Below are 12,025 nucleotides of genomic sequence, written 5' to 3' on the forward strand. Positions count from 1 at the left end.
TTTGCTCATGCTTGAGTGATCCTATCTTAGGTTAATAAATGTGAGTGAAATTTGTTGCATTTTTCTTTTACGGAGCACACTTTTTGCTTTTAACCATTCATACTAGGGGAGAGTATTCCAAGAATATTTGCATACCCTTAATTTTTATCTTCTGCTGTTCTACAGGCTGCTGTCAGCTGGAGCCACCAAAGTGTATGCTATCCTTACCCATGGGATCTTCTCTGGACCAGCTATTTCCAGAATAAATAATGCTGCCTTTGAGGCTGTTGTCGTCACAAACACAATTCCGCAAGAGGACAAAATGAAACACTGCACCAAGATTCAGGTACTGTCTATACCCCAAAGGCAGCCAAGCAGCCAGGCACCTACTTTAGATCCTTAAAAATAGCATCATGTGTTTTGTGTGTGTGGCTCCTTGCTAAGGCACATGCTTGGCAGAGGCGGCAGCTTCTCATGACAGCAGGATATAAATCATATTAGATCCCTGAAAAAGGCCAGGACCAGCAGAGGTCAATGTTCGCTATTTAGAAATAGAGAGTGAATAAAATCACAATAGAAAAACAGTCAGAAACGGGTTGTGCTAAAGCTAAACTTAGAATTATCATATGATCCAATAATTCCACCCCTAGGTATATGCCCCCCAAATTTGGAAACATATTCAAACAGAAACTTGTACAGACATGTTCATAGCAGCACTATTCACAATAACCAAAAGGTAGAACCACCCAATGGCCATCAACAGACAAACAGATGGCCAAAGTGTGGTCTATCGCTACGATGGAATATTATTCAGCCTTTAAAGGGAAAGAAATCCTGACATATGCTACAGCATGGATGAACCTTGAAAACATCGTGCTAAGTGAAAAAAGCCAGATGCAAAAGGAGGAATATTGTGTTTCCGCTTCTAGGAGGTGCCTGAGATTGGAAAATTCACAGAGACAAAGTAGAATGGTGGCTATCAGGGTCTGAGGGTGGGGGGGCAGTGGGGCGTTATCTATCGTTTAATGACTATATAGTTTTTGTTTGGGATGATGAAAACAGTTTGGAAATAAATAATGGTGATAGTTTCACACATTAGGAATGTAATTAATGCCAATGAATTGTATACTTAAAAATGGTTAAAATGGCAAATTTGATGTTATATATGTAAATTTTCAACTGATAAGAACAGACACTATACTTGATCTTAGCGAGACAGATAAATAGATAGATACATAGATAGATACATACACATTCACACAGTAAAAAAATGGGGGTGGGAGCAGCAGGCTGAGCTGAGGATCTTCAGAGCTTTGCTCCTTCCCGTCCGTGCTGATTGGATGCCCACGGGCCAGCAGAGAGCTGGTAATCATATAGATAGCAATTGGCCTGAAATAAGTCAAAAGGGTTTGAGGCCCATTTTGCCTCTATGTCGCTGTGAACCTTGGCAAGTCATTTCATTGCTCCAAAGCCTCGGCTCCCATCAGCAGAGCATGAAGCTGCATCACAGTGATCTGCTTCATGATTTCTGATTCCTCAGAGAGAAAAGCAATTTGCTTGACACAAAGCAGTAAGTCTGAAAATGGTCAGAATAGCGATGTCACCTATTTTCATGCCTGATTAGCAGTAGTTTAGGATGGGAGTTGGCACACTATGGCTCGCAAGTGAAATCCAGCCTGTCATCTGTTTCTGCAAATTTTTATCAGAGCACAGCCATCCCCATTCATATGTGTATTGCCTGTGGCTGCTTTCACGCTACAATGGGCAAGTTGAGTATTTGTGACAGAGACCCTCTGGCTTCCAAAGCCAAAAATGTTAACTATTTGGTCCTCTATAGTTTGCTGACCCCTGAGTTAGATGATCACAGTTGTACTCTTAAATGACGCAGTCACCGCCTTTTCAGAAACAGAAAGAGAAACCTTCCGTATAATGATTAAAGTTAATTTAAAACAACAAATGCCCCTGGAAAAGGATGTCTCTGGTTAACAGTATCCCTGAAAAGCCTTCTGTCTCTGCGTTGAAAATCCCCCTTCCAGGATCCCATATGGGTCTGGTTCAACGGGTTGTAATTTGAAGACATACTCCAAAGTTGTCTGTCCTCTCAAAAGTGTGGGAGGTTTTGATAGCAACACATCATGTATGCTGCAGAAATTGTTTCTCAGCTTTCCAGCTTTTCAATTTTTAAAGAACTCTAACTAAGATGTCCTGCTTCCCTTCTCCCTTTGTTTTTCTCATTGGCATTTAGGTCATTGACATTTCCATGATCTTGGCCGAAGCAATCCGAAGGACACACAATGGGGAATCCGTGTCCTACCTGTTCAGCCACGTCCCGCTATAAATCCAGAATGGGAAGTGTCCAGCAAGCCTACTCTGACTTCTGACTTGTTTTTGTTTTCTGGATTTTTAGCTGTAGGTACTCAGCAATGATAGGTTAATCACTGGCAAAAGCATCAGATCTTTGTATATGCTAAGATTTATTGTTTCCCCTTCTAAAGCTCAAGATCATTTCTTTCCAGTTTTTGGGGAAATGGTGGTGGTTATTTGGTCTTTAAGTGAACTGTCTTAAATGAGAAACGTTTTTGTCATTTTGACTTTTAACAGGTACAGGTGATCTCTTCCTTTGTTCTTTCAGTACTTTGAGGCGACAACTTTCAAGTATATAATTTCATTGTGGAAGTCATAGTTTATATATTTCGAGGTTGCCAAAGGTGACTTCAGATTAAAGCCTTCTGTGTAAATATATACTGATAATGCCTATGGACATTTGGGTAAAACCCTGTATAGAATTAATTATCCTTTTACTTTGGAGTGAACCTTGGAAAATTTATAATTATAATACCATGGATTTTGAATTTTTCTCTTTTTTTTTTTTGATAACTCAGTTTCAGATAAACCATCTTGGTTATTGTGCTTAATTTGGACCAAATTTTATTTAGCTTAATATGGACACTGACACATTTTGGGGGGTATACATTAGACATATCAGAGCAGTGTAGTTCTGGATCATTTTTTAAATTACCTCTTCTAAAACATAACTGTCACTTACCTGAAATGCTGCATCCTAAAATTCCAAAATTATATTGAGCAATCGCCAAGGCCTAAAGCCAACTGACTTAAAGGTAATCATTTCAGCTAAGATTAAATTTAAAGTCTAAGAATGTATAGAGCTAGTTTTAAAATAATGATCTCAGATTTTTAAAAAGGATATAGGAACCTGCATTGTCATTCTCTGAATTAAGAACTGATGGTTTCTATCATTATTTAGCCCCACGTTTGTATTTTAAAATCCTTCAGAATACATTTATGAACCAATGCGACTGGAATTAGCCACACACAATGGAAATTCAGACCTTGATTGACTATTTGGTGTTTCCAGTTCACAAAGGTGATGAAGACTGTCTTGGGAGCAGCTTAATCCCAGAATTTGTACATTTCTTGCTGCTCCTGGCATGGAAACTTAAGTGATACCACCAAATACATTGGTCCTGTCCAATTCTACTGAATGGGGGTGGACTTGGCATTTATCTGGCCAAAAACAGGAGCCAGAGAAATATGAATATACCAAAGTTGTTTAGCCTCCAACTTAAATTACATTAGTCAACTTATAGATATTCATATGATCACTTTTCTTTTTAGATACTACATCAACTAGATTCAGGAGTATATCATTTGCAGTGCTTGTATTGGTTTAAAATATAAGATTTTAGGATCCTCTAACACTGTACTAAAACATTTCAATAAAATCATTCTGACTGCTTTCATAGTTTGTATTATCATTGTGGAGTAATATGTTTTGACGGAGTGATGTGTTGCACTACCTGAAAATGTTTGCTACTTTACGATTATAGGCCAGCATACAAAATTACAGAAAAGCCAGAAGTTAATTGCTGTCAGCTGTTTTCCATTTTGAAGGTGTTTCTTCCTGAAGAACTTACCAGCAATCTCCTGTCCTCAAAGCATAACAGCTGTGCCACATAAGGTGTCCACGTTGTTAATTCCACATGTTTCCTATAAAATTAAAGATGGTACAGTGTGTTCACGCATCAGAGTAGTGATGTTCAATATCCATCTATTGGAGCAAACCAAACTTAAATGTAGACTGCATAAAACTTGTTCATATTCATTGATTTCAGAAGCACCGAGAAGGATTCCTGTCCCCATAGAACAGCCTGTTCAGTGACACTTCAAACTACTCTCGTGAGCGCAAACTAAAGTCATAATTACGTTCCCCTGGGGAAGCTCAGCTGTAAAGTATGTGTAACACTAAGAATGGCAACATGTTGTCTTGAAGTCGCAGTGAAATATGAAGACTTACAGCCAGGTCCATCTGAGAAAAAAGGTGATCACAGTGTGAGAGAACATGATAGAATGTACTAGAAAGGAGGGAAGTGAAGAAGTGAAAGCCAAAGACACTTACTTCATCAGCTTTACAATTGCACTTAATAATGCTGCCACACCTCTTCAGAGACGTTTCATTTCCTATGGCATGTCCTATCTGATCCCCTGGCTGAACTACAGGGGACAGGGCAGTAGTGAGGGGAAAGATGGAGTACTAAGGCATGCAGAGGTTGGAATCACGCTGGGGAGACCAGGAAGGGCTCGGTGATCACCATTAGATGGTTCATGTCAGGATTTTCCAGGACCCTATGGTGTGTTCCAATGTGGACTGACGCAGGACAGCAGAGGGTGTTTGGTACATGATGTGTTTGAGCAAGGATGTCCCAGGGAAGGTGGGAGTTAGGGGCTGAAACATACTCAGCTATCCTGTATCTAAATTGCGTGAAATCAACAGGGCTCCTCCTTCTCATTACCGATATTTATCTTCCTGATTTATCTCCCTGTGCCCCAGGACCACATCCCTCCACCTTTTTTCTGCCCCTGCTTTCCAAGATCACATCCTGGGTGGTTTCCTTTATTGCAGTCTTTGAGCTCTGTTTCCTATTCTGAAAGCATAATGCCCAGGAACACAGACTTCACCACTTACCGGAGTTTAAAAACCAACAGCAACAACGACCTTGGACTGGTTGCTTAACCCCTATGCCTCAGTTTCCTTACATGTGAGATGGGGATAATAAATGAGACGTTATCTGTAAAGTGTTTAGAGTTGCTTGGTTTGTACATTAACTTCAGTTTTTAGAGTGAGCCTCCTGAAACTCCCCTAGAAAGAATGTAAGGTATGAAGAGGCAAGATTTTCATGCATTTTCTAGGTGTTAATCCTAGAGGGGAACACACTGCCCTCCTGCCATTTTAGAAGGGCTACATTGCCTTCGCATGTGACTGCCTCAGTGAAGGGTAGCATTTAGGTGACAAATAGTTGCATGTTAAAAAAAAAAAAAAAAAAAACTTGATTGTGCTTAAAGTAGTGGTTCTACCAGCATGTCCCGTGGTTCCAGCGCTGGTTTTGTCCACCACATTAACATTTTTTTCGCCCGAGGGTCAGCACTACCAAGTAGAATATGCATATGCTTTTAAGGCTATTAACCTGGGTGGCCTTACATCAGTATTTGTCAGAGGAAAAGACGGCTGTAATTATCATACAGAAGAAATGCCTGACAAATTATCGGATTCCAGCACAGTGACTCACTTACTCAAAATAACTGAAAACATTGGCTGTCACTGTGATGACTGGAATGACAGCTAACAGCAGATCCCAGGTACAGAGGGCACGCTATGGGGCAGCTAACTGGAAATACAAGTACGGCTATGAGATTCCTGTGGACATTCTGTGTAGAAGAATTGCTGATACTACTCAGAATGCTACAATGAGGTCTCTTGGTTGTTGTATGATTTTCATTGGTATAGATGAAGAACAAGGCCCTCAGGTGTGAAAGTATGATCCTGCAGGTTACTGCTGTGATTTAAAGCCACTGCAGCAGGAGTTAAACAAACTGAGTTAACCAGCTTCCTTGAAAAAACAAAGTGGGCCGGGCGCGGTGGCTCACGCCTGTAATCCCAGCACTTTGGGAGGCCAAGGCGGGTGGATCACCAGGTCAGGTGATTGAGACCATCCTGGCTAACACGGTGAAACCTAGTCTCTACTAAAAGTACAAAAAATTAGCCGGGCGAGGTGGCAGGCGCCTGTAGTCCCAGCTACTCTGGAGGCTGAGGCAGGAGAATGGCGTGAACCCGGGGGGCGGAGCCTGCAGTGAGCCCAGATCGCGCCACTGCACTCCAGCCCGGGCGACAGAGTGAGACTCCGTCTCAAAAAAAAAAAAAAAAAAAAAAAAAAAGGTGAAAAAGAAATTTGACTGGACATTTGAACAGACAGTGGAAACTGCAATTACATGCCTGTCTACTGTTCTATCAATTGATTTCAAACCTTCAGAAATAGAAGTTGGAGTAGTGACAGTTGAAAATACTAAAGTCGGGATTCTTACAGAAGCAGAGATTGATGCACTCACATTGTTGTTAGTTTACCAAATCCATGATGCCACTTACCTGTGTGTTTGGTAACAAAAAACCAACATTATGGAGGTCCCTGGATTGAAAAAGGAGCCTCTCCCACTCCTTCTACTACTGAAGTGATTAGGACTCTATAAATAAAAACAATGCTTTTGGTATCTCAGCATTTTAGGAGGCCAAGGCAGGTGCATCACCTGAGATCAGGAGTTCGAGACCAGCCTGGCCAACATAGTGAAACCCCATCTCTACTAAAAAATACAAAAATTAGCCAGGCATGGTGGTGCATGCCTGTAATCCCAGCCACTTGGAGGCTGAGGCACGAGAATCACTTGAACCTGGGAGGCGGAGGTTGCAGTGAGCCATGATCACACCACTGCACTCCAGCCTGGGCAACAGAGCAAGACTGTCTCAAACAACAACAACAACAACAACAACTTTCAGCTGAGTGCCGTGGTGCATTCTTGTAATACCAGCTACACAGAAGGCTGAGGCAGTAGGATTGCTTAAGCCCAGGAATTTGAGACTGGCCTGGGCAACATAGGGAAGCCCCGTCTCTTAAAAACAACAATACTTCCAGTGGGCTGTAGAAACAACAGGTAGGAATGAATGTCATGTTATTATAGCGATGGTAATCAATTGAGGTCATTTACAACAACCTGATTTCATTGTAGCCCTCATTCACCATCCATCCCATCATAAATACAACCAAAAGTGGTGCCCAATATAAATGGAAAGAACAGTCTTCACTATCCTAACAGCTGAGTTCTGTGGCCAAAAGAAAACCCGGCTGAATGAATTTTACATTTTAAGAGAGTGATAAAAAAAGAGAATAGGAAAGTGAAAAACATAATGCAGTGGAAAATGCCCTAAATTGGGAATGTGGCGATCTAGATTCTGGTTCCTGATATGCTGCTAGCAAGCTGGGTGACCTTGGGAAAAATGTGTACACCACTCTGAGTATGAGCATCTTTCTGCAAAAATTAGAGGAAAGATGATTGCAGAAGTCCCCAGCAGTTTTAATAGGCAATGCCATTTATGCTAGATGTAGTTGGAATAGTTCTAACTGAAGGCACAGATGGTTGCTCTCGATAGGGTGACCAACTTGTTTTGGTTTGCCTGGGACTTTTCTCGATTTAGCCCTGAAAGACCTATATCTTAGGAAACCCCTCAGTCCTGGGCAAACCAGGACATTTGGTCTCCCGTTCCCTCTTCTAAGGTGGATAGTTCTGCATCCCTGGCACTACCTTGGTAAGGAATCCCACGAGCATGGCTTTGATCTTGTGCTGGTTGCAAAAACAAAAAAGCAGGCTATATGATGAGCCCAACAATGTGCAGGGGACCTGTGGTAGCACAGGTCTTTTAAAATCTGTTCAATTAACTATAGAAGCTCAAGAGCTGTAGTCACAAAATCAGAGAGAAAAAGCAGGGGCACCTTTAGAAAATACCTTCAAGCCTGGCTTGATTACCAGTCCTTTGGCACAGCTACCTTTAACACCATAAGTGGTCTTCAGAGACCCCAGGGAACAGTCCAGGCAGAAGGCAGAGTGCTCTGAAGGTTACCTGATGTACGTTGTCCTTCCGCACATTGAGAGATTCTTAACATTTGTGAGGGCATGGCCATCTGTCTGAGGATGTATGATGCTCTGATTTTCCCTACACAAGGAGTGCTAAATCTAGTATTTTCTTGCATGGAAGCTAAGACTGACCATGAATTATGGACACATTTTAAGAACTAAAACTGAACACGTCACTCTTTAAAATCATCCTAATGATTATTTCTGGGCATATTTTGATGTACATTTACCATAGGATGAGCTCAGTATGTGCCATTGACGTTTACTCACCCAAGGAACCAAGAAGCGACCCTAAATTTCTTTTCTTTTTCTTCCTTTCCTTCCTTCCTTCCTTCCTCTCTCTCTCTCTTTCTTTCTTTGTCTCTCTCTTTCCTGTTTTTTTGAGACAGAGGGTCTCACTATATTGCTCAGGCTGGTCTCGAACTCATAGTATCAAGCAATCCTCCTGCCTCAGCCTCCAAGTAGCTGGAACTACAGGTGTGCACCACCATGTCTGGTGCAACCCTAAATTCCTTTAAGTCTCAGAAAACTCTGTATTTAGGACCAAGGCTATGGAACAGTCTTCTCAAGAATCAAAAGAAAGATAGGCAGAGATCCCTCTCCACAGCAATGGTGATCTGACTTGGCATTAATTTCTGCACGTGGATGCATTCATAGCATGCAAAGAGCAATTCTTTCTTGAACACCGACCAAGACTCATTCCTTGTCCTAACAATAATCAGGCTCCTCTGAATCCTCTCCTTGACCAGACCTGTCCTGGGCTTCCCTCTCTGTCATTGTGGAATTTAGTTTGAGCAAGAATCCTGTGAAGTCAGTTTATCAAAAACACTCCTGCCCTTGGTATCTGACCACCCTCGATATCTTATCACCCAAGCTTGCCTTTAGCAAGAATTCTATTTGAGTTGATCCAGCAAGAATCCCTCCTACCCCTGATGTTTCCTTAGTGGTTTTCCATCCACTGCCCCCAACCCTGCTCGTTGCTTACAAATCCCCACTTGTCCTTGCTGGAGTCAAAGCTGAGATTAATCTCTCTCCCCCACTGTAAGACCCCATTGCAGTCTGTGGTCCCTAAACCTATCACAAAGACCCCCTTGAATGAAGTCTTCCTTAGTGTCTTCAATGAATGTGATGAATAACTTTTTTTTTTAACAATATAAAATTCACAGAAAAAGTCCTATGAATTAAAAAGCACTCTGGGGAAAACCAGTTGGCACAAGAGTTATTTTGGAAGAGTCAATAATCCTCCACTGATGTGCATTGGTGCAGCCATAAACACACTTTCAACCCTTGCATTTTGGAGAGGTTTTATTACATGTACATAAATTAGGAACTTTAATACATCAGAGAAATACCACTTGCTTCTCTGTATTTTGACTCGTGAACATCTTGGCTTAGACATATGTCAAACGGAAAATTCATATTTTTAGTCCTTCCACAGGCAAAATGAAGGAGTTGGTCTTGTTTCTTTCATTCATTCATTCGTTCACACACTCAACAATCCCTTATGAAGCACCTATTAGTATACCATAGTGTTAGGATGCAGCTGTCATATAAGTACGAGATAAATAAAATACATGAATAAGGCTTACGTAAATCTAGCCTTCAGAGTTGACACAGGTCGTTTTTTGTTTGTTTGTTTGGTTGGCTGGTTGGTTTTTTTTTTTTTTGAGATGGTGTTTCACTCTTGTTGCCCAGGCTGGAGTGCAGTGGCATGATCTCAGCTTACCGCAACCTCTGCCTCCCGGGTTCAAGCAAGTATCCTGTCTCAGCCTCCCGAGTAGCTGGGATTACAGGCATGTGCCACCATGCCCGGCTAATTTTGTATTTTTAGTAGAGATGGGGTTTCTCCATGTTGGTCAGGCTGGTCTGGAACTCCCAACCTCAGGTGATCCACCTGCCTCAGCCTCCCAAAGTGCTGGGATTACAGGCATGAGCCACCGCGCCCAGTGACACAGGTAGTTTTATGCACAATCATTTGATGTCAGCAACACAGAAGTATGATGGCACCATGCTGTAGGCAGGATAATTTATTTGGGGTGTGTGAAACAGTGGGGTGACCAGGAAAAGGCTAGGAATGTGGCCTGCTGGGTTCAATTCTCAGCAGTGATTCCAACACTTTTTCCCCCTCCCCAGATTTTCTGGTATATCAGGCTTTGTTCTTTTAGTATTTGTGTTGATGTGTTCCTATTCTTTTGGTATTTAAAAAAATTGGAAATCGGAATCGTTTATATTTTGAGCCTACAAAGACAGCTATATTCAGCATTAAAATGCAAAAAGAACAAAGGTGCACTTGCTTAAAAAGTATGTGACCCCATCTCTTCCAGATCCTCCTACGAGATACTCCATTGTTTGCAAAGCCAATTCTGGTATACTTCTGCTGCTGAGCATTTTTTTTCTACATTTATTAGTTTCTTATGTTTCTCTTGTATTTTCCTGAGAGCTAATTTTTTCCGCAATAAACTTCCCGAAGTCCTCGATGGAGGCATTTCAGAATGGGGGCAGGGGAGAGGGAAGGTGAGACAGATGTGAACTGGAGGAGGGTCTTGGGGGTGGAGAAACGGGAGGGAGGTTGGACAAACTAGCCCAAGCACCAGCCTTTCCCTGGGGCCAGACGCTCCCCAGGGACAGATTCCCTGCTTTCACCTCCCAGCATGTTTCAAGGTTGTTCAGCCTCAGCACTCTTGCCATTTGAGGCTGGCTCATTCTTTCCTGGGGGAGCTGTCTTGTGCATTGTAGGATGGTAAGCAGCATCCCTAGCCTCCACCCACTAAATGCCGATAGCAACCCCCATCCCACATTTGTGACAACCAAAAGATGTCTCCAAACCTTGCCAATGTTCCTTGGGGGCAAAATCAACCCTGCTTGACAACCTGATTTATTTTAACCAAGACTTTCTTCCTCAATCTTCTTTCCTGAAGACTCAGGTCAGAGTTACAGAGGAGATTCATCCTGGCCCCTGGCCCAATCACAACTAAAAAAGTATTTTAGCACAAAGTGGATAAGACAATGGCAATCATACCTCACTTTAAAAAATTCAATGCTAGCGTTTTGGTACAAAATGAGGTTTACACCAAAATAATCACATTATCCTTGTTTTTTTGTTTTGTTTTGTTTTTGTTTTTGTTGTTGTTGTTGTTGTCGTTGTTTTTTCAGAGACAAATGTCTTGCTCTGTTGCCCAGGCTTGAGTGCAATGGTGTGTGCGGCACCATGCTTGGCTAATTTTTAAATATTTTTGTAGAGACAGAGTCTCACTATGTTGCCTAGGTTGGTCTTGAACTCCCGGCCTCAAGTGATCCTCTTGCCTTAGTCTCCCAAAGCACTTGGGATTACAGGTGTGAGGCATGGCACCCAGCCACATTATCCTTTTGATGCAGGGCCACAAGCACTGATTCCTACATCTGCCATGACCTGGGCACAAGATTTTGAATCCTTCACTAAATTATTCCCTCAATTTTCTCTAAGAACAATTCAGCCTTAGAATAAGTCACAAGGATTTTGGTTTTTTTAAATCAAGAAATTAATATACTAGGCCTGGTGTGATGGCTCATACCTGTAATCCCAGCACTTTGGGAGGCCGAGGCAGGAGGATTGCTTGAGCTCAGGAGTTTGAGACCAGCCTGGCTAACATGGCGAAACCCTGTCTCTACAAAAAATACAAAAACTAGCCAGGAGGCGGGATGCGGTGGCTGATGCCTGTAATCCCAGCAGTTTGGGAGGCCGAGGCAGGCAGATCACAAGGTCAGGAGATCAAGACCATCCTGCTAACACGGTGAAACCCCGTCTCTACTAAAAATACAAAAAATTAGCCGGGCGTGGTGGCGGGCGCCTGTAGTCCCAGCTACTCGGGAGGCTGCGGCAGGAGAATGGCGTGAACCCAGGAGGCAGAGCTTGCAGTGAGCCAAGATTGCACCACTGCACTCCAGCCTGGGCGACAGAGTGAGACTCCGTCTCAAAAAAAAAAAAAATTAGCCAGGCATGGTGGTGCAGGCCTATGGTCCCAGCTACTTGGGGGGTTTGGGGGTAGCATCGTTTGAGCCCAGGAGGTGGAGGTTGCAGTGAGCCAAGATC

General features: G+C 42.5%; 1 protein-coding gene and 1 pseudogene across 2 annotated transcripts in view; both read left to right on the forward strand.

The window, feature by feature from the left end:
- The window catches only part of PRPS2 (phosphoribosyl pyrophosphate synthetase 2), a 33,180-nt gene extending 29,440 nt beyond the window's left edge, over positions 1-3,740 (forward strand). For both annotated transcript variants that reach the window (XM_024240373.3, NM_001135526.1), the window contains 2 exon segments: positions 166-325; positions 2,225-3,740. In XM_024240373.3, the coding sequence (XP_024096141.1) occupies positions 166-325; positions 2,225-2,317 (253 nt within the window). In that variant the 3' untranslated portion in view covers positions 2,318-3,740.
- Positions 3,741-3,892: 152 nt separating this feature from the next.
- On the forward strand, positions 3,893-8,857 carry LOC129052974 (proteasome subunit alpha type-6-like; annotated as a pseudogene).
- The last annotated feature ends 3,168 nt before the right edge of the window (positions 8,858-12,025 follow it).

The sequence above is a fragment of the Pongo abelii genome, chromosome X (assembly GCF_028885655.2).
Source record: "Pongo abelii isolate AG06213 chromosome X, NHGRI_mPonAbe1-v2.0_pri, whole genome shotgun sequence".
Lineage (NCBI taxonomy): Eukaryota > Metazoa > Chordata > Mammalia > Primates > Hominidae > Pongo > Pongo abelii.